Source organism: Cydia strobilella, chromosome 17, assembly GCF_947568885.1.
Source record: "Cydia strobilella chromosome 17, ilCydStro3.1, whole genome shotgun sequence".
Taxonomy (NCBI): domain Eukaryota; kingdom Metazoa; phylum Arthropoda; class Insecta; order Lepidoptera; family Tortricidae; genus Cydia; species Cydia strobilella.
Genome location: NC_086057.1, coordinates 14,913,426 through 14,932,157, shown reverse-complemented (window position 1 = coordinate 14,932,157; position 18,732 = coordinate 14,913,426). Strand labels below are relative to the sequence as shown.

The 18,732-nt window shown below is 38.4% G+C and overlaps 1 protein-coding gene across 2 annotated transcripts in view; it reads right to left on the bottom strand.

The window, feature by feature from the left end:
* Positions 1-1,356: 1,356 nt before the first annotated feature.
* Positions 1,357-18,732, bottom strand: part of LOC134748898 (AP-3 complex subunit beta-2) — a 35,333-nt gene continuing 17,957 nt past the window's right edge. The window contains exons 10-21 of one of the 2 annotated variants that reach the window (XM_063683733.1): positions 17,529-17,690; positions 15,919-15,997; positions 14,654-14,817; positions 13,948-14,042; positions 11,888-11,950; positions 11,003-11,117; positions 8,099-8,270; positions 7,037-7,236; positions 5,873-6,011; positions 3,759-3,868; positions 2,958-3,061; positions 1,357-1,765 (exon numbers count right to left, since the gene is read on the bottom strand). In XM_063683733.1, the coding sequence (XP_063539803.1) occupies positions 1,618-1,765; positions 2,958-3,061; positions 3,759-3,868; positions 5,873-6,011; positions 7,037-7,236; positions 8,099-8,270; positions 11,003-11,117; positions 11,888-11,950; positions 13,948-14,042; positions 14,654-14,817; positions 15,919-15,997; positions 17,529-17,690 (1,551 nt within the window). In that variant the 3' untranslated portion in view covers positions 1,357-1,617. The remainder of the gene's footprint in view (positions 1,766-2,957; positions 3,062-3,758; positions 3,869-5,872; positions 6,012-7,036; positions 7,237-8,098; positions 8,271-11,002; positions 11,118-11,887; positions 11,951-13,947; positions 14,043-14,653; positions 14,818-15,918; positions 15,998-17,528; positions 17,691-18,732) is intronic. The other variant, XM_063683734.1, reaches the window with a different exon arrangement.

The window sequence follows — 18,732 nt, the reverse complement described above, 5'->3', positions numbered from 1 at the left end:
CTAACCTATCTATAGGATAACCTTACGAAAATCCTGAAAAGTTAACGGTTTCAGAATTATGACTAATGATAATCTGACAGTCATTACATTATGACTTTCAATAATTATGTCAAACAAAGGGACCCCAGCTACGAGCCTACGACACTGCCTTAAGACTTTGATGTTTAGATAAGTACAATGTTACTAATGTATTGAACATTTACATGTTAATTTGTACAAAATTCTTTGGTGATCTTCTGTTGTCAGACATTTTGTACAGCCGCATACATCAAATATATATTATGCACTTGCACGTAAATAAATGCTTTGTTCAGATATTTGTGAATACCTTGGCCGCTCCAATATATCTGATGGCGACAGTACATACACATTTTGCTTGAAATTGATGTTTCCAGGTCTAAGTATTTTTTTAACAGGAAGGGTATGCTGACAGGTGTCATCTCCATACAATTTATAACCTAAAAATGCCAAATGTCGCATAATTGTATTGAATTGACATCTATCAGACTTCCGGTTCGAACGCCATCTTGATAGTAGCCTCGTGATTAATTCCTTTGTTTGTTGCTCATTAAAATTGTTTAAAGTGTAATATCGATAGCTTTATTATACAGTAATCTAATGTGGTAGTGTGCAGTGAATTTAGAATTAATCTCAAAGCGTGTTTAACCACCATTTTGGAGTCAACGGCCGGTAGTCCACGTGCTTCTCGTAAAATCCAGCTATCGGTTTTACAAGACAATAACTACCGAACAACGTCGTGCTCTAAGAGCATTTGGTATTTCTACCTCTAACCGTGTCTGGCTAGAGCCCTAGAGGCCCATAATTTTATTTACCGTACACTGGCTGAAGAAAAATCAAGAAATATTAATTCGATCCCACGTGGATCGGTTTGACGTTGGCGAAATCATCGACAGTATCGATGGAGCCATACTACTTAAAGATTGATTGATTGACATCTATCAGCGTACCATTTTGAAAGTTTGAAAAATACTATATAGGTAATGAACATAGCATCAATATGTTATTATTATTTTATACTGTGGTTCTAAAAAAAAGTGTGTGCGTGTAATCTTTACGCGTGATTGAAGTAAAACTTCTTTGACGATGACGTTTATCGCTATGTTGGCACTTTGACGTGTCCTATGTGCGTGTGTCAGTGTCGCTACTGAGCGTTACTTCCGTCAGAAAAAAAAATCGTTACCCTCTAGTCGCGCCTAAAGAAGTTTTACTTCAAAAAGTCTTAAGGTTTATAAAATCATTTTAAAACACCGTAAACAATTAAAAAGAACAAAAGTTAAGGACTAAGGAGACAAAATCGTGTAATTTTTAAGTTATAAATAAAAGAAAAATTATGTTATACATAGTGATATATTTCGTTTTATAATATAGATGATAACTTAATCCAAAATGTGTTTTATTCACCTCACCCTTGATATCTATCTTATGGTTATATTTGCGTTTATATTATGTTACTAGATTTTGTTATAAAATTCAACATGTGTCATCATCCCTATTCGTTTCGAAAAAAAGTACAGTCGGTGATAAAAGCTTGTGTCAAAAAGGACTTGACAAATACGACTTAAGTAATATAAATATGAGATAGGGCGTTAGATTTAATTATGTGTTGAACGCCTGAGCTACCTGATTGGCTAAGAGAGAAGCAATCGCCATGTTGGGACAGTTTGCCGTTACTCGGGTCGAGTCCGAGGCGATGTTGACGGAGAGTAGGACTAAATCTTGGGATGACATCATACGACCGGCAAATCTGTGGAAAAAGCAAAAAAAAAACAATGACCATGAACTTCATTCTTGAATCCCTAAGGGGTCCACTGACTATCAGTCCGCCGGACGATTTTGGCCTGTCAGTTAGAACAAAAATTTGACAGTTCCGAACAATTGACAGGCCGATATCGTCCGGCGGACTGATAGTCAGTGGGGGCCTTTAGTTTTCTAATGTTTTTTGTAGCTTATATTAACAGAACGGCTTTTAGCAATATAGTATCCCATATTTACTTCAAAGTAATCGAAAATAAACTAAACTGTCGTGAGACATATTTCAAAATATTTAGATCAGTACGGTTTCACTCACTATTATTTTTAGTCGCTTTTGGCGACATGTTTCGGATTCTTCGGGAATCCTTTCTCAGGCACGAGTGTCCGCGGCGGCTGTACGTCAATAATAATAAAAATAGTGAGTGAAACCGTACTGATCTAAATAGTTAATTGTTTTCGAGATATTTGGCATCAAAGTTGAACAATTTTAGGCCAAAAAACTGGTTTTATGGCCATAACTTTTGTTAATTAATTTAATTTAAAGTTAAAACCTTAGACAAATTTTCAGACACGTCAAAGACGAACCCAAATATGAAGATTTCGTATATGTAAGATCTTTCACAGCAATCGAGATACGAAAAGTGTTTTTTCTTTAGGCAATGTTTAAAAAAAAACATAAATGAATAAGTATTCATTTTTTTCAAAATCCGGTAGACAAAAATGGAGATAAAATATTGAAGAACCAATAGCAGTTTGTTTGCATATAATTCTATATGTAGTGCAAAAGTAGGAGATACGATTCAAAACTTGTCAAAAATCGATGAAAACCTCGGGTAGCCCCTAATTCAATGCCGAAAAAACCCGAGTATCGGGTATTTTATGGTTTCGCTCCCAGGCCGGACGACCCGATAGTCGGGATCGTTGTACAGTCGCCATCAAATATATCGAAGCGGCCAAGGCGCTCACAAATATCTGAACACGCCTCTATTGTCAAGGCGTTAGAGTGCGTGTTCATATATTGTGAACACCTCGGCCGCTCCGATATATCTGATGGCGACTGTACTACAGCTTTATATGACTAAATCTTTGTGGCCTGGCGCGGATGTCTTGTGGCTGGGTGACAATGAATGTGTTAAGCTGAAAATGGACATTATTACATGGCAAAAGATACTATATTCCCTTACCTAAGGAGATCCCCTTCTGCCGTTATGGCGGCCACATTCGCCGTTTCGAACACGCGCTTGCAGATCGCCGCTCCATCTGCTGGCTTCGCCGCTTTTTTATCGCACTGAAATGGAAAGTAAGGAAACTAAAATCAAAGAGGATATTGTGACAATGTGCAGTTCCCCACTACCCTTCCGTTTCCAAAATCATAACTTACGCCGATCGTTCGTGAACGCTCGGCAGAATGCGATCTGCCTCCGAGCTTGACACGTATCGCGCGTGTGCGTCCCGGACTCTTCAAAAGAACTCAAAAGGGTGAAGTTCTACACCCTCCGTGTCGCGTGTGCCTTCCGAAACCAAAGGCCCTCCGAAACGCGAGTGAAAGGAGTGAACAGTGCACTGTAATTTAGACAATCGAAAGGACGAGCTGTGAGTACCATCCCTTCACCTTTCTCTCACCCCCTACACGTTATCACAATATAATAGGATAGAGGGGTACTGTCATAGTAAATTTTGTAAATTCACTGCCATCTATCGACACACGATTAAAACTAAAAATGAAGATGTATAAAAAAAAAACATAAAATGTATTTATATATGGATGATTTTTTTATTTGTATTAATTATATTTTTTAAGATTTTGACCCATGTTCTTTCACTGATATGCGTTAAAATTGTTAAATAACAAAATAAACCGTCAACGCCATCTATTCGAGAGTAGGCCAAAGGTAGTGGCGCCATCTGTTCGAGAATAAAAAAAAATTGATTTTCGAGGCACGTTTTTTTCCATCCATCCATCTTTTTGCCTTAAACTGTCTTACCTCAGTCATGCCACGAAGTCTTTTCTGTTCAGTGTCCCACCGCGCTTCTGACATGGTGACCGCTCGCATAAGTTCGCCAACAGGTGGCGTTATAGACACTAATACTTCGCCTGTAAACAAAAAAATTTATACATCTTATAAATCAAAGTCCCCCGCCGCGTCTCCGCGTCACAGACAGGCAGACGCCTGTCTGTGCGTTCGCGATAAACTTAAAACTACTGAAGGCCGTTCCATCGGTTTGCCGCTGTCTCTGTCACATTTCGCAAGAAAGAACGTGAAAGAGCATGCGCGCCAAGTGTCCATTTTGATCGAATTTTGTCGATTTTTATTTATTTTAAAAACGTTACCCTACAATATCGAAATTAGAAAGCTATGAAATTACTATAGGTATTTGTTAAGATTGTTTTTTCTTCTTTTTTTGTTTGTAGTATCACATAATAAATAACCGAGTAAAGTTGGATTAAAAGTCCGAGTTAGAGGTTACTTTGGGAATTAATTGTATCGAGCGAAGTGTCATAATTCGTGTATCGGAAGCTATGATATGAAACATAATATAGTCAAGAACTACATATATTTTTTCCACGTCTACGAATATCAACGCCTCTTAGAAAAACATGATCAAGGAGATTTTTCGCCTTCTGGCTCAGGGAACCGCCTGAATGGATTTTCATGCGGTTTTCACCTATCAATAGTGTGATTCTTGAGGAAGGTTTAGGTGTATAATTTGTTAAGGTTTACCAGTGCGAAGCCGGGGCGGGTCGCTAGTAATAGGTCGGTATTACACTGTATTTTAAATAAAGCACCAGATATTTATAGAAAAACATAGGTAGCACATTATCATACAGAACGGCCACGCACCGCCCCGCCCCGACTCGAATTACCTCGCCCCCCGACACCAGATTGACGGCCGTTTGCCGACCGCTTAGTACTGTTTTTAAGGAATTTACTCACACTATGACGCATGACGCGTGTACAGACGTGCAGTTCACACATAGGATCGCGATATTTTTGATGTATGGCGTGTCCGCCCTGTGACTTACCCATGAATCTAGTATAACATGGATCGGTCATGAGGGGTGGGGCGAAATGACCGAACGGGATAGTCTTATGTATCTTTCAGTAGTAGTGACAGAGAGCAATACATTACTTTTTGTCTTTGTCATAGTTTCACTTTTCCACCGCTGCCACAACCGAAATTGTGGCAAACAAATAAGTACGTGACATGTCATGCTTGTTCGTTGCTTGTTTAATTATTGTCGTTTTCTATGAAATTGTGCTTTCTCTTATAAAACATAGTGATGGTTAGCGTTTTGAATTGATAAAATAATGGTGAATTGTTCTGTAATCGGCTGTAATAGCCGCTCTGAGCAAAAATATGAGAACATAACCTTTCACACGTAAGTACGGTATTTTACGCCTTCCTCTTAACGCAATATGTGAGAATAACATCGTAAAATTACGTTACACTCAAAGCAATGTAGAATCAAACGATTTCAATAAAAATACCACAATTATTTACGCAAATTAACAAAACATTATTTGTAAAATTATCCGCCCAAATTACGTAGGTTGTTTGTGGTAATATGTCAGCTACTCAGACGAGTCTGAGGTCAGCCGTTTTTAATCTTCTTAATTTAGCTGCATAACAATCATGTTAGGGATACCAGATGAAAATATCATAATTTTATGGGTAATTTTGACCTCGAAGTTTTTTCGTTTCGTAATTCCAAAAAATAAAATAAACAAATGTTGTGATGATTAAATGTGGTGTACATTAATTGGTGTGAATAATGTGATTGTGATTTGTGATTTCATAAAATTAAAACTCATAATACATTTTATTTACTAAACATGTTTAGTTTTGTACCACCTGCGCGAATTATAGGAGGTATTTCATTGTTCATATGCCTAAAACGAACGGCCCATTGACATTTTATTCAACAATTTTAATACCGTCAAACTTTGCCTCCAGGGTAATCGCCCCAACGTGATATCAAATATTGGGGTAATTTTTACCAATATGGTATCCTCACGTTTATGACGTCATCTATGTCTATCCCATACGGGCGCACGCGGTAGGCCGCATCTATGTAATGCTAGGTCTATGGACTTACCTAAAGAAGAGAGAACAGTGAATTCAACAGGCTGTATGGAATCTTGGAAATCTACTCCAAGGGTGGTGCTGGCCGATGCTCCGGGTGCAAGGCCCGCTATGCTCGCGAAATCGTGGATTGAACGGGACCCTGTTAGCGTCTGTGAACAATATGCTGATTGTTCAGTTTATCGTATCGGGTGAAAGAACAGGGACAAAAAAATAATAATTTGTAAGGAGACAAGAAGCAACGTGTAACGGGGTTTGAACACGCCGCAATGTTGAAATCGGCTCCCGCGATTCGGTCTGTACGGCGTGAGCCAGGAGGCGGTGGGAAATGTTCAGTTTATCGTAGCGATTGTGATCACCAAATATTTTTATACTATGAGGTATGCTCTAAACAAGGTTTGGAACAGGTTTAAATTTAACGGTTTATTCGCGTTTGACAAATTGACAAATAATTTATTGAAAAAAAGTATTGTACAGAGGTTCATCTTAGACTAAGAGTGAAGAGGAAAGTGGGTTACAAATGCCTGAACTAGGAGTTCCTGTGTTTCAGGCAGCGAAGGACAAAATTTATCACGTTTTAACGTTTGGCTCTATTTACTTATAAATAATCAAAAACATTGTTATCTGAAATTATCATGATAAATTTAGATGAGGATAATTTCTTGTTTCATACTTCTCGCCAGGCCATGCGACGGGACGTCCCGCGGGAGATTACTTTTTGTGGTGTTTGAGGGTCTGGCTTTGGAGCGAGCGAAGCGCGCCCCATTTGTCAGAATTGTTTTAGCGTGACGCCAAAGCCAGGCGTAGTCGTTACTTATTCTTATTATACCTTTTTATTAATCCTAATATTCCCGATTGCAGTTGCTGAACGGTATCTCTATGGCGCAGATGGACGCGGAGTAGAGATGCGGCGCTCTGGTCCAGCGGCGGACGTCACGCGGGTGACGAGTTCCGTGGTTGTGGTGGGGGTAAATTTCTGTCTTCGTCCGACCTTATTAGTTTGAAGGAGTCTGGCATTGGAGCGCGCGCAGCGCGCCCCATTAGTCGAACTTTGCTCGCCTTTTCTCTATGAACAGGCGCGCGCCTTGGCGTTAGAGCCAGACTTTTTTGGCGTGACACCTGGCTTTGTAATGATCACTCATTACATTAACTGTACCTAGCCACTTATTGCACTGACCTTTTTATTAATGTTGATATTCCCGATATCTTCCTGCGTGCAGTTGGTGAAGGTGATCTCCACGGCGCACATGGAGGCGGAGTAGAGGTGCGGCGCGCGCGTCCAGCGGCGCGCGGCGGCCAGGCCGCGGGACGTCACGCGGGAGATCACCTCCGTCGTGGTGGTGGGGGTCCATGCGGGCGGGACGGGGGTTATTGCGTCTATGGGAAAATGGTCACTGTTTTAAAATTTTAGAGACGGAGATTGTATAGGATATAAGGCTTTTTGCTATAATCATCGACCATGTTCGCGGAAGCACGCGTAGACAGTTTCAATGCTCTGCTGCGGAAAAAGATGGCATCGCTTCTGAACAGAATACGTGACAGCCCCAACAGCCTCCTGAACACAATAGCTGTAAGGAATGAGTGCTCAATAATGCAACACTTAATTAAAAATACGTTGTCATTAGTGAGGTACGAATACTAACATAGTTTTTAGGTTTAGTTTGTAGATTACTAACAAAAATGGATCTTGTTATCTAAATAAATAAACGTTTTATATTATATATATATAGGTATATTATAATATTAAACACAAGTTGTGACGTGACGTGTTGAAGTAAAAGGTACATTGTCGCTTACCATAAAAACGGAATTTGCTTGTATCTTTATAAGAATAACGTATCAGCGCGCCCTTATGGCAAGCGACAATGTGGTACCTTTTGCTTGAAAACGACACATTTGAAGATTAAGAGCTAGTTTAAAACGTGTAGCCTATTACAGCTTTTTAACTGCTGAAACATATGTACTTATTGGTCTCTAGCCTAACCCCGGGCGGCTAACAGGAAACCATATAAAGTGTGTACTTGTGTCACACAAATTATACATTAAAGTCATAATAGTCAGTAGAGAACTGGCAAATATCGTCCAACTCCAGTAAGAGTACCGAATTCGAACAAAGAGAGGTTTCAGTAAAACAGACAAAAAGAAAACGTTGGATAAGCTAGGAAGCTACTGTTTCACACGGTACGATAAGAAAAAGAGAGAGAGGGATACATGTATATACCTATATATAGACACTTACCATCGCCGTAAGCCCCAGACCCAACACTGGGCGGCGACAGAAATCCCCCACACGTGGGTGTCATAGTCGGCAGAGAACTCGCAACTTCGTCCAATTCCAGTAACAATTCCAAATTTGACTTCTCGTTGGATTTGGGTTCCGGTTTCGGCTTAGATTCTGATTTTTCGGGCACCTATGAAATTATTTAAAAGTGTTATTATTTCAAAAAAGTCAATCATTTACCGTGAACATGTTAAATTTTCGCTATCTGTCTCTATTGCTTTTGTATATTCGAGAGAGAAAGAATATTAGTGTAGTGGTCCGCGGTAGACCGTCGGCTACAAACGACAATAACTCGAAATTTTATACTTATACTATTAGAAAACTTAGTTTTTATTCAACACAGACGCGAAGTGTCACAAGTGGTAACTGTTAGTTAAGGTAAAATTAAAAACCCTTTTTAGGGTTCCGTACCCAAAGGGTAAAAACGGGACCATATTACTAAGACTCCGCTGTCCGTCTGTCACCAGGCTGTATCTCATGAACCGTAATAGTTAGACAGTCGAAATATTCACAGATGATGTATTTCTGTTGCCGCTATAACAACAAATACTAAAAAGTACGGAACCCTCGGTGCGCGAGTCCGACTCGCACTTGGCCGGTTTCATTTAATCGTTTCATGGCACTAACACTTACGACTCAAATCAATTAGCGGTTGTATTAAAAATACACCTTGTATAAAGTTATCATAACGTTTAATATAGACATGCGGTTTAAACTATTGGCGTAATAAATAAAATAATTATTAAATTAATGATAATAATTAAAAAGAATAACTTACCTTCATTAGTGAATTAGCAAATTAAAATAATTCGTGCACACTTTTAGTTATATAAATATGTAACTACATCGAAAACGAATACAAAAGGGTAGGTGCTAAATAAAATTAATAAAGTAAGAGTGAAACCAGGACCAATTTATTATATACACTAACAATAGTATTACTACATGACAAGAAAATAAATAAATAAATAACAATATATTAAACGAAAATATAATAGGCCATTTATTAGTAAACACCATTATACTATACTTAAAAATATTGTTATCTAATCAAAATCATAATCCACAAGAAAAACTACTTAGCTTTTTAAATATTATGATAATAGAGTGAACTTAAACTATCATAAGACATATTAACTTAACTAACTTAGCGGTTTCACTCACGTATTTTTAGTCACTCGCGCGACATGCTTCGGAGAGCCTAGGTCTCCATTTTCAAGCACTAACAGTGCCTGAGTGAGTAGCGATAACGACGGGTGGGCGTCACGTACATGTCGCGCGAGTGACTAAAAATACGTGAGTGAAACCGCTAAGTTAGTTAAATAGAGTGAACTGTCTGTCGTCGTCCGCTATCTGTCGTGAACTGGTCGTCAACTGGTCTTGTGTTTGTCATGTCTAATTTTGAATTTAAATGTCGGTCGTTCCAATATTCCAAATATGTATGTCAGTCAGCCAGTCAGTCAATCGGTCTATGTCAGGTCGCCACAGAGGTTGGAATGACGACGGTAAGACCAAGATAAGCCTGCAACGATTTTAATACCACACGCAGTGCAAGTGTTATTTATACGTCATAATTCCATAGAAGTTTGACGTTTAAAAGAACACTTGAACTGCGTGTGCCATTAAAATTGTTGCAGACTTATCTTGGTTTAACTCTAAGTACATTGTCTGCTTATTTGTGTGTAAACTTATGGTACCTACGTTGCATTGATAAATATCTATAGTGCATTGGTTCATTCACACCAAAACTTTTACAGAACTTTAAACACCTACTGTGATCACTTAGCAAAGCAACTAACTGTAGGTAACCAAAGATATATTTTAATGTATTAGATGTGTAAATTGCAAGACAAATTTGTGTTTCGAATTTGACTAAACGTACGATTCCGTACGGTTGTCAAAAGATGACGTTTGACAATAGGGGGTATTACTGCAATGATTTGCCACCAGAGTGCAGCACTAGCCCCTTTAGTAAACCATAGAGTAACTTATACACACTGTGCCTTCAACAGTTTTTTTGACAAGTTTTCAGAGATAATAAAATATGACATTAATGCATCAAGGCGCTTCGTTTACAGAGGACCTACCGGGAAACGCGAATCCGAAATTTCGCTATCTGCCTCTTTATCGCTCGAATATGCAAGAGAGAGATGTTAGATAGCGAAATTAAGATTTTCTTGTTTCGCGATAGACCCTCAGTTTGTGGTAGTGGCGCCCCCTACGCAGAGTTTTGCGTTATATTCCCTATTCAGATAACAAAACACATAAAAGCCTGTACAGCGCCATCTGTTCTGCCCTCCTAAGCTAACTATCTCAAAAGAAAATTCATTGCTAACATACTTTATAGCTGATATTTCCATTTTCAAAATCATTTGTTATTAATATTGTCTTATGTTACCGCGATAGTTACTCGTGAAATCAAACTATGAAAACGGATTATATCGCGTATATCGAATTTATAATAAAAAAAAATAAAAAAATTGAAAATATTTGTATTGTATCTATTTATCTATATATCATGTACAACCAGCCTTAAAGTTTATACTCTATGATGGTTCATTATTTTTAGTATGTAAGTATTTTTGCACTTTGTAGTTTTTCCTCAGTCACCCGTTGACCACGCTGTAAAGGGTTCGAAACGTCGGGATGTATTATAAATTCAATATACGCGATAGTTTTCATAGTTTTATTTCATTTGTTATTAAGATATCGCTGTTCGGCTTAGGAGGGCAGTGTTTGAGCTGTTAAACTCGAGGGCAAGCTTTTGTCATAGACTTTTCACAACTCAATAGAATCAATGGATTTTACCATAACCAAAGATATTTTTATTGCACTCTACCACCACTTTATCTATTTTTGTACCTTCTCCTTCACCTCCGTGGAGTGCTCGCTGCTCTCCGCCGAGCTGTCGGATTCGCTCTCCTCGTCTGAACTGGAGGAATCACTGTCCGAATCGGTGTCCGATGTACCGGAGTTACTGCGAGAAAATGTGCCAAGTTATTGTCGTTTGTCAATAAGGCGCTATTTCCATATGGCATCAATTTGAAATCAACCTTATCAACAACCGACAATGTGGTACCTTTTGGTTGAAAAGGTTACTAATGTTTGTGTATTTAATTCACTATTGACTATAGTTGGTCAAACCAAATTGGCAGTAAATAAGAACAAAAAAAAACTATACTCATCCTTTTCATTTGGGAGCTAATAGGACTAGTGTAAGACAAAGATAGTATGAGTCTCTCTGTATATGTTTGAAATGAGACAGTCCTTTGACAAACTATAGCTTAAGCACTAGGCGTAGGCACGAAGTTGGGTTCTGATTTTATATTCTACTAAAGTATGTACAGTCAAGGGCATAAATATATATACATTCTCAGTCTCAAAAATATGTGTACGCTCTTACACCTTACACAATAAAGTCGTGCGTGCGTGCGTTTTTAATGTAGTGTGAAAATTAAATAAATTATATAAATAATAATAAAATAAAATAAAAAGTCGTGTTCACATATTTATGAGCCATTTGTCTGGTTCGATATTTTTCCCTTCGAATGTAATTCCAACGTAATGAGATACTTTTAGGGTTGCAATATAATAACAAATAGTAAAAACAGAATAAAATAATTATTCAACTGGGGCTCCCATACAACAAACGTGATTTTTTTGCCGTTTATTGCGTAATGGTATGGAACACTTCGTGCGCGAGTCCGACTCGCACTTGGCCGATTTTTTTATGTGTCGTCAACATACCTGTTGTAGTTGTTAGCCTCTTTTGCTTTCTCCACTTTCTTATCCACATCGTTGGCATCCTCTCTGTAAACAAAAAAATATTGTCAAAAGTTATCGTATCCATTAATTGCAATTTGTTTGTATATATGCCATTCTCAATCAAAAGGGTACTTATTGTCGGTTGTCAATAAGGCGCTATTTCCATATAGCTTTAATTTGAAATCAACCTTATCGACAAGCGACAATGTGGTACCTTTTGGTTGAAAACGTCACATTTACAACGGGAAACAATGTGTTATCTGTAGACCAAGAGTGAAAATTACACACGAGACAAAAAATAGTAGATTGTACAACAAGGGCATAAAACGATCCATTTTCAGCCGAGGCAATTTATTGGTCCGAGCGGAGCGAGGACCAATATAGTCGAGGATAAAAATGGACATTTACGCCTGAGTTAGACACTGCTTTTCACTTCGATTGTGAGTAAAAAAAAATTTTTATTTTTTAATTTTATTTTATTTATTTGGGGCATCAACAGCAATACAAAAAGTAATACACAGCATAGTGAACAGAAAACAAAGCCAATAACAGATGTCCACAAAAGTACAATTAACATGCAATAACTAAGTGGAAACAAAAAAAAGAAGGGAGTAAAAAAGCATTTTATACAAACTAGATATGGCTTGCATAACATGTGTACGTGTGTGTTTTGAGTGATTGTGTGTGCGTGTTCGTGTGTGTGTGTGTGTGTGACTGTGACTGAGTGTGTAATGGAAGACGGAAAGATTAAGGTGTGTGATTATTTACCTAGTTAGATTTTGTCAATTGTCGTTATTTTTGGATTTCAGTAGCAGTGACTGAACTCGTTTTTTTAAAGTTGATTTTGTGCAGTCGAACAAGTCGATACTACTTAATTGTTTATTATAAAGTTTACATACAAAAATATCCAATATTGTAGGTTACCATATTTATTTGAGACTAAAGAAAATTGTACTCGGTTGTCTCGGGGGCGCGCCGGCAGGGCTGGCAGTTTGTATGGCAGATGCAGGACTTTATTGTTAAGTCAAAAAGGTTCGTAATAGATGTACTTTATGCTATAGAACATAATAAGCAAATTAATGTCGTCTACGCACGACTTAAAGTCAAACTTTACGAACATGAGAAGTGGAAAAAAAGTTTTCATTGTTTTCAATAATTTTGTTTTTATTTTTCGTACAACAAAACTTCAAGTCTCTAGATAGTTAATAAAATAAATAAAGTTTTTTATTTCGTTGCAGATTACAAAAAAGAGAGAAGAGATGAAAACAAAAATTAAGTTCCGTACCCATAGAGTAAAAACGGGACCCTTTTACAAAGACTCCTCTGTCCGTCTGTCTGTCTGTGCGTCTGTCAGTCACCAGGCTGTATCTCATAAACCGTGATAGCTAGACAGTTGAAATTTTCAAAGATTATGTATTTCTGTTGCCGCTACACTATGACGCAGTGTACAGACGTGCCGTTCGCATATAGAAACGCAAGTGTTTTTTTTTTATATGAAATAGGAGACAAACGAGCAGACGGATCACCTGATGGTAAGCGATTACCGCCGCCCATGGACACCCGCAACACCAGAGGGGTTGTAAGTGCGTTGTCGGCCTTTAAGATAGGAATACGCTCGTTTCTTGAAGGTTTGAAGGTCATATCGGTCCGGAAATACCGCAGTTCATTCCACAGTTTAGCTGTGCGAGGCAGGAAGTTTCTAGAGAAACGCACAGTTGAGGACTGCCAGCCATCTATGTGGTGATTTTTAGGGTTCCGTACCCACCGGGATTCCGCTCCACTCCGCTTTCCGTCTGTCTGTCACCAGGCTGTATCTCATGAACCGTGATAGCTATCACAAGTTCAACAGTTGAAATATTCACAGATGATGTATTTCTGTTGCCGCTATAACAACAAATACTAAAAAGTACGGAACCCTCGGTGGGCGAGTCCGACTCGCACTTGGCCGGTTTTTTGTTAATACTTGAGTTATTAGTGTTTAAAATTAATTGTTAGATCTAGATAGTTAAAAACCGCTAAATAATTTTGTATGTTGGACTTACTCATCTGAAGACTCTTCAGAGCTGGACTCTTCTGAGGATGAAGACCCGGACCCACTGCTTTCTGGCTCCGAGTAGAACGTCTTGTCTTTCTGTGACTAAAATTATATGAATTATATTACAAAAATATTTCAACTATACATTTTTAGAGTTCATAAATATGTATAAATTTTTTTCACCATTTTTGCAATAGATTAAATGTGAAGAAATGTGAACTCGACTGTACCAGTCGCCATCAGATATATCGGAGCGGCCAAGGCGCTCACAAGTATCTGAACACACCTCTATTGTCTAGGCGTTAGAGTGCTGGCTATGTGTGCGAGCCATTCTTAAATGACGCAGATCTGGCGGCACCTTTACACTGTTTACTTCATATTTTAAGTTGTGTTGTGTATATTAATATTTTTTTTATATAGCAGAAACGTCTGCGAGTGTTACTCCAAATTTTTAAATTAAAGTAAAAATTTAAACATTTACACCGGCAGGACTCGAACCTGCGACTATTGGAACACCGTTCCAATCGCTTCTGCCAACTGAGCCACGGAGGCCTACCAGATGTGTACGAATTTTTCCATCCCTTCCCTCAACGCCTTATGAGTGGCGTATAGCAACATCTTATACGAATAACCTGTCAAAGCGACCTAATGGCGACAATGTGGTACCTTTTGCTTGAAAACGACACAATTATTTAGACCCGGTGAACACTTACGAGGATGCTGACATGTTTATTAGGCGGTGATTCTATTTCTTGCGTCGGTTCTGCGCGTAGACGCGCTCCTTGTGCTGTTTCTGGTGCCGTGGGCAGCGGGCGGTACCCAGCCGCCGTAGTTCCGATGTATTGGGATAGGGAGCCAAAGATGAACTGCTCACGATCTGTGATATTATAATTGGCCATTTTCAACCAAAAGGGTACTTATTGTGAGTTGTCAATAAGGCGCTATTTCCATAATAGCTTCAATTTGAAATCGACCTTATCGACAACCGACAATGTGGTACCTTTTGGTTGAAAACGTCACTTATTAAGGCGGTTCCCTGAGCCAGAAGGCGAAAAATCTCCTTATATGATCCTGTTTTTCTAAGAGGTGTTGATATTCGTAGACGTGGAAAAAATATATGTAGTTCTTGACTATATTATCTTTAATATCATAGCTTCCGATACACGAATTATGACACTTCGCTCGATACAATTAATTGCCAAAGTAACCTCTAACTCGGACTTTTAATCCAACTTTACTCGGTTATTTATTATGTGATACTATAAACAAAAAAAGAAGAAAAAACAATCTTAACTTAAATAGTAATTTCATAGCTTTCGAATTTCGATATTGTAGGGTAACGTTTTTAAAATAAATAAACATCGTCAAAATTCGATCAAAATTGACACTTGGCGCGCATGATCTTTCCCGTTCTTTCTTGCGAAATGTGACAGAGACAGCGGCAAACCGATGGAACGGCCTTAAGAAGGTTTACATCGATCGATGTATAGAAAGATGTATCAGTAAGCGAGAATGATAACAAGAATATGAATTAGATAAAATACATATTTGAGTAATAATAATGTTTGTATTTGTTGTTGATTAAAATCACGCTGTTCATATTACTAATAGCACACGCAGAACCGGCTTCAGTGATGATAATTTTTAAAAACTTTTATTTTGACGATATTTGTAGTATTTTCTATAAAAAGGGACCTTATTGTCGATGGCGCTTACGACAACGATGCTCCAATATTAAAACAATGCCGCGCGACGCTGTGCGGCGTAACCGCCATCGACAATAAGGTCCCTTTTTATAGAAAATGACCCATTTTACCTTCTTTAGTATAATAAGTACCAATTTCAAGAACAAAGCTATTAAATATCAAGCAAGCTTTAATCAAAATAGCGGGCCTACTGTAAAAAACGAACAAAAAAAAATTTAAATTTAAACTGTTTATTTCATAAGACAAAATAAGGTAAGTAAGTATAAGGTTACCTTTGAAATTGCTCTGACTCGGCGGCTTCGGTTTGTGGACGTGAAATATCTCTGCCTTGTGTTTAGACAACTCGCTGTCCTGCAAATAATAATACCTTAACCTTTTGACCGCCAAAGACGGTAAATCACGTCGTCGACATTTTGTGCCACTCACGCCGCCGACGTCATTTGCCGTCCAAACTTAATTTATCAAAGTCTCTTTAATAAATAACTATATTTCTTTGTTTGTATTTGCATTATTTTATTTTGCCCTTCTACTTTATTGTATAACTTTATTACAATTCAACTATGAATAGAAGGTTAAAAAAAAACAACATGATGTTATAATACGACTTACCCAGTAAATAGCATAGCTAGCCACGCCAAAAACGGCACTTGACGTCGCCTAGTGATGTGACCGAGTCATGGAGGAATAATATTATTATATGAAAGTAACAATCTCCTAATAGAAATCGTTTCGCGCAGTTCCGACAAACACGCTAGCGCCATCAATAATAGATATGGCTTAATCCCATACATTTTGTAATAGGAGTTGTTTTTGCTAAAATAACTGCTATTTGTGCTGTTACGGTACTTGTTTTCGTGCTTAATTTAAACAACTTGGTTTGAAAGACGGTACTGACCTTTTGTGATAATGTAACCCCTTATGCATTTATTTTATTGTAACGATACTGCAGTTTGCTAATTAATAGGTAATAATAATCGACAACGGGTTTGCACATCTCTGAGTAACGCGCGCTTATCAGTGTTCCGTGCGCCCATGACGGCACTTCACGTCCGATGCCTGACGTCACCACCAAGTAGTGATGTGGCATTATTGAGAGATTTGAGTGGAAGTTACAAGTACATTTTGATATTTAAATACGTTATTTAAAGGTTTTTAGTAGAGCTAAAAGCCAGAATTATCTAATATTATAATGTAAAACACCTGTGTAGTGGTTCTTCTAATCTAAGTATGTCAAAAACGAAATCAGTGAAACTATCGATATCCTGTTTTGTAATCACTATTGTTCTCTAAGGTTTTATTTTGCTTGATTGCGGTGTCACGTCGAGTTACGTCAATGCTTGGCGTTCAAAAGGTTAAAAACAGTGATATATCCAGTAGTAAGTAGTCTAGAGCCTAAAGAGAGCATGTCATGATCAGGGAGGGACATCATGAAACGCGATCTTCAATTACTTTTAGTCTGTAGTTGCGTTATTGTCAGTTTTACATTTTCCTCTAAATAAGATAAGATAAGATAAGATAAAAGATATTTATCCGTGACGATCACAACACAAGTACAGACAACAACAGCAAGAACAGAAGAAATCATCAAGTGTGCATCACGAAATAACCTATCTTTCTGCCAAATTTTAACTTACTAGTCTTTCTAGAAATGCTTTGTCATTATGATGAATTAAACGTAGCATCCTCGCTCGGAAACGTCCATCGTAACTCGCATCGTAGTGTGCGAGCGTCATCACGTAGCGACACACTGGTAAAGCGTAGGGTTACATATTGCCAATTTTAATTTTTTTCTTGTCATTGGACTAAATAACCCACCTGCCTGCCAAATTTCAACACTACGCCTTTTAGAAACTCCAAAAAAAAAAGTTTTTAAATGAGTTACCTGTAATATGAAACGCCGCAGCATACGCGCTCGGTCGCGTACATCGTAACTCGCATCGTAGTGTGCGAGCGTCATCACGTAGCGACACACTGGTAAAGTGTCGGGTTGGGTTATTGACAGTTTGACAGCCAATGATAGCAGCTGAAGTTTCACTAGTTCATCCTGAAAAAGAAACCTGTATATTTTTTATATATATAAAGAGTTATATTTGTTATTTTTTATACTCAAGATACCTTTCCAACGATAACTCAAACGGAAACGCTTAAAAATAGTGCTGATGATTGTTTATAAACCTACGAATCACACCCAACGGTTTGAGTAGAAATACGCTTAAAATATAAGTATTAGAAAATAAATAAAAATGACAACAGTAGCTACAATCCATATTTAAATAAGTGTTAGCGCCGCAGCGGCCGTAGCACGGTCGCATTTTTATCGCCTGTCACCATAGACATAGTATAGTAGTTATAGACATGAAACCGAGCGACCAGCCGGGCTAGCACATGATTGGCGCGACAGTATCTCGCGGCGAGATAGACTACCCGTCCCTCTTTAATTAATACAGTTAAAAAAAGACGGGTAGTCTATCTCGCCGCGAGATACTGTCGCGCCAATCATGTGCTCGGCCTACAGGGGTAAGATAAAGACATATTTATGTATTGACAGGTTAATGTATGGCAGCATAATCCTTTTTCTCTTATACATTTCGGTATTTCGCCATCGCCTCCTACCTATAACCCGACCATGAAAAAAACCCGGTCGGTGATAGGGACCATTGGTGATGGCATTATTTTCTCTTTCCTCTTATAGGAATCGCAATAAGACTATCTTTCTCTATCAAAGAGTTACATACTTGTTAGAACGAAACCATGCTGCCGCCGCAAGTCTCAAGCATTTGCGAATGCGCCTCTACTCTAGCTGTTTGTATGCACTTCGTAATTTCGTAGGTATACGGGTATGTACAATGTTTCCGATCTATAAAATCGCCCTTGGCATTCTTTTAATGGTATAGGAGGCAAACGAGCCGACGAATCGCCTGATGGTAAGCGATGGTAAGATGGCGACACCCGCAACACCATAGGGGTTGTAAGTGCCTTGCCGGCATTTAAAATGGGAGCGCAATGGGGTTGGCAACTGTCAAAGACCTTAGCGCCATCATAGCTTGCCCCTTTTTCTCTGAGATTTGGCTTAAAGGGCTGGTGGA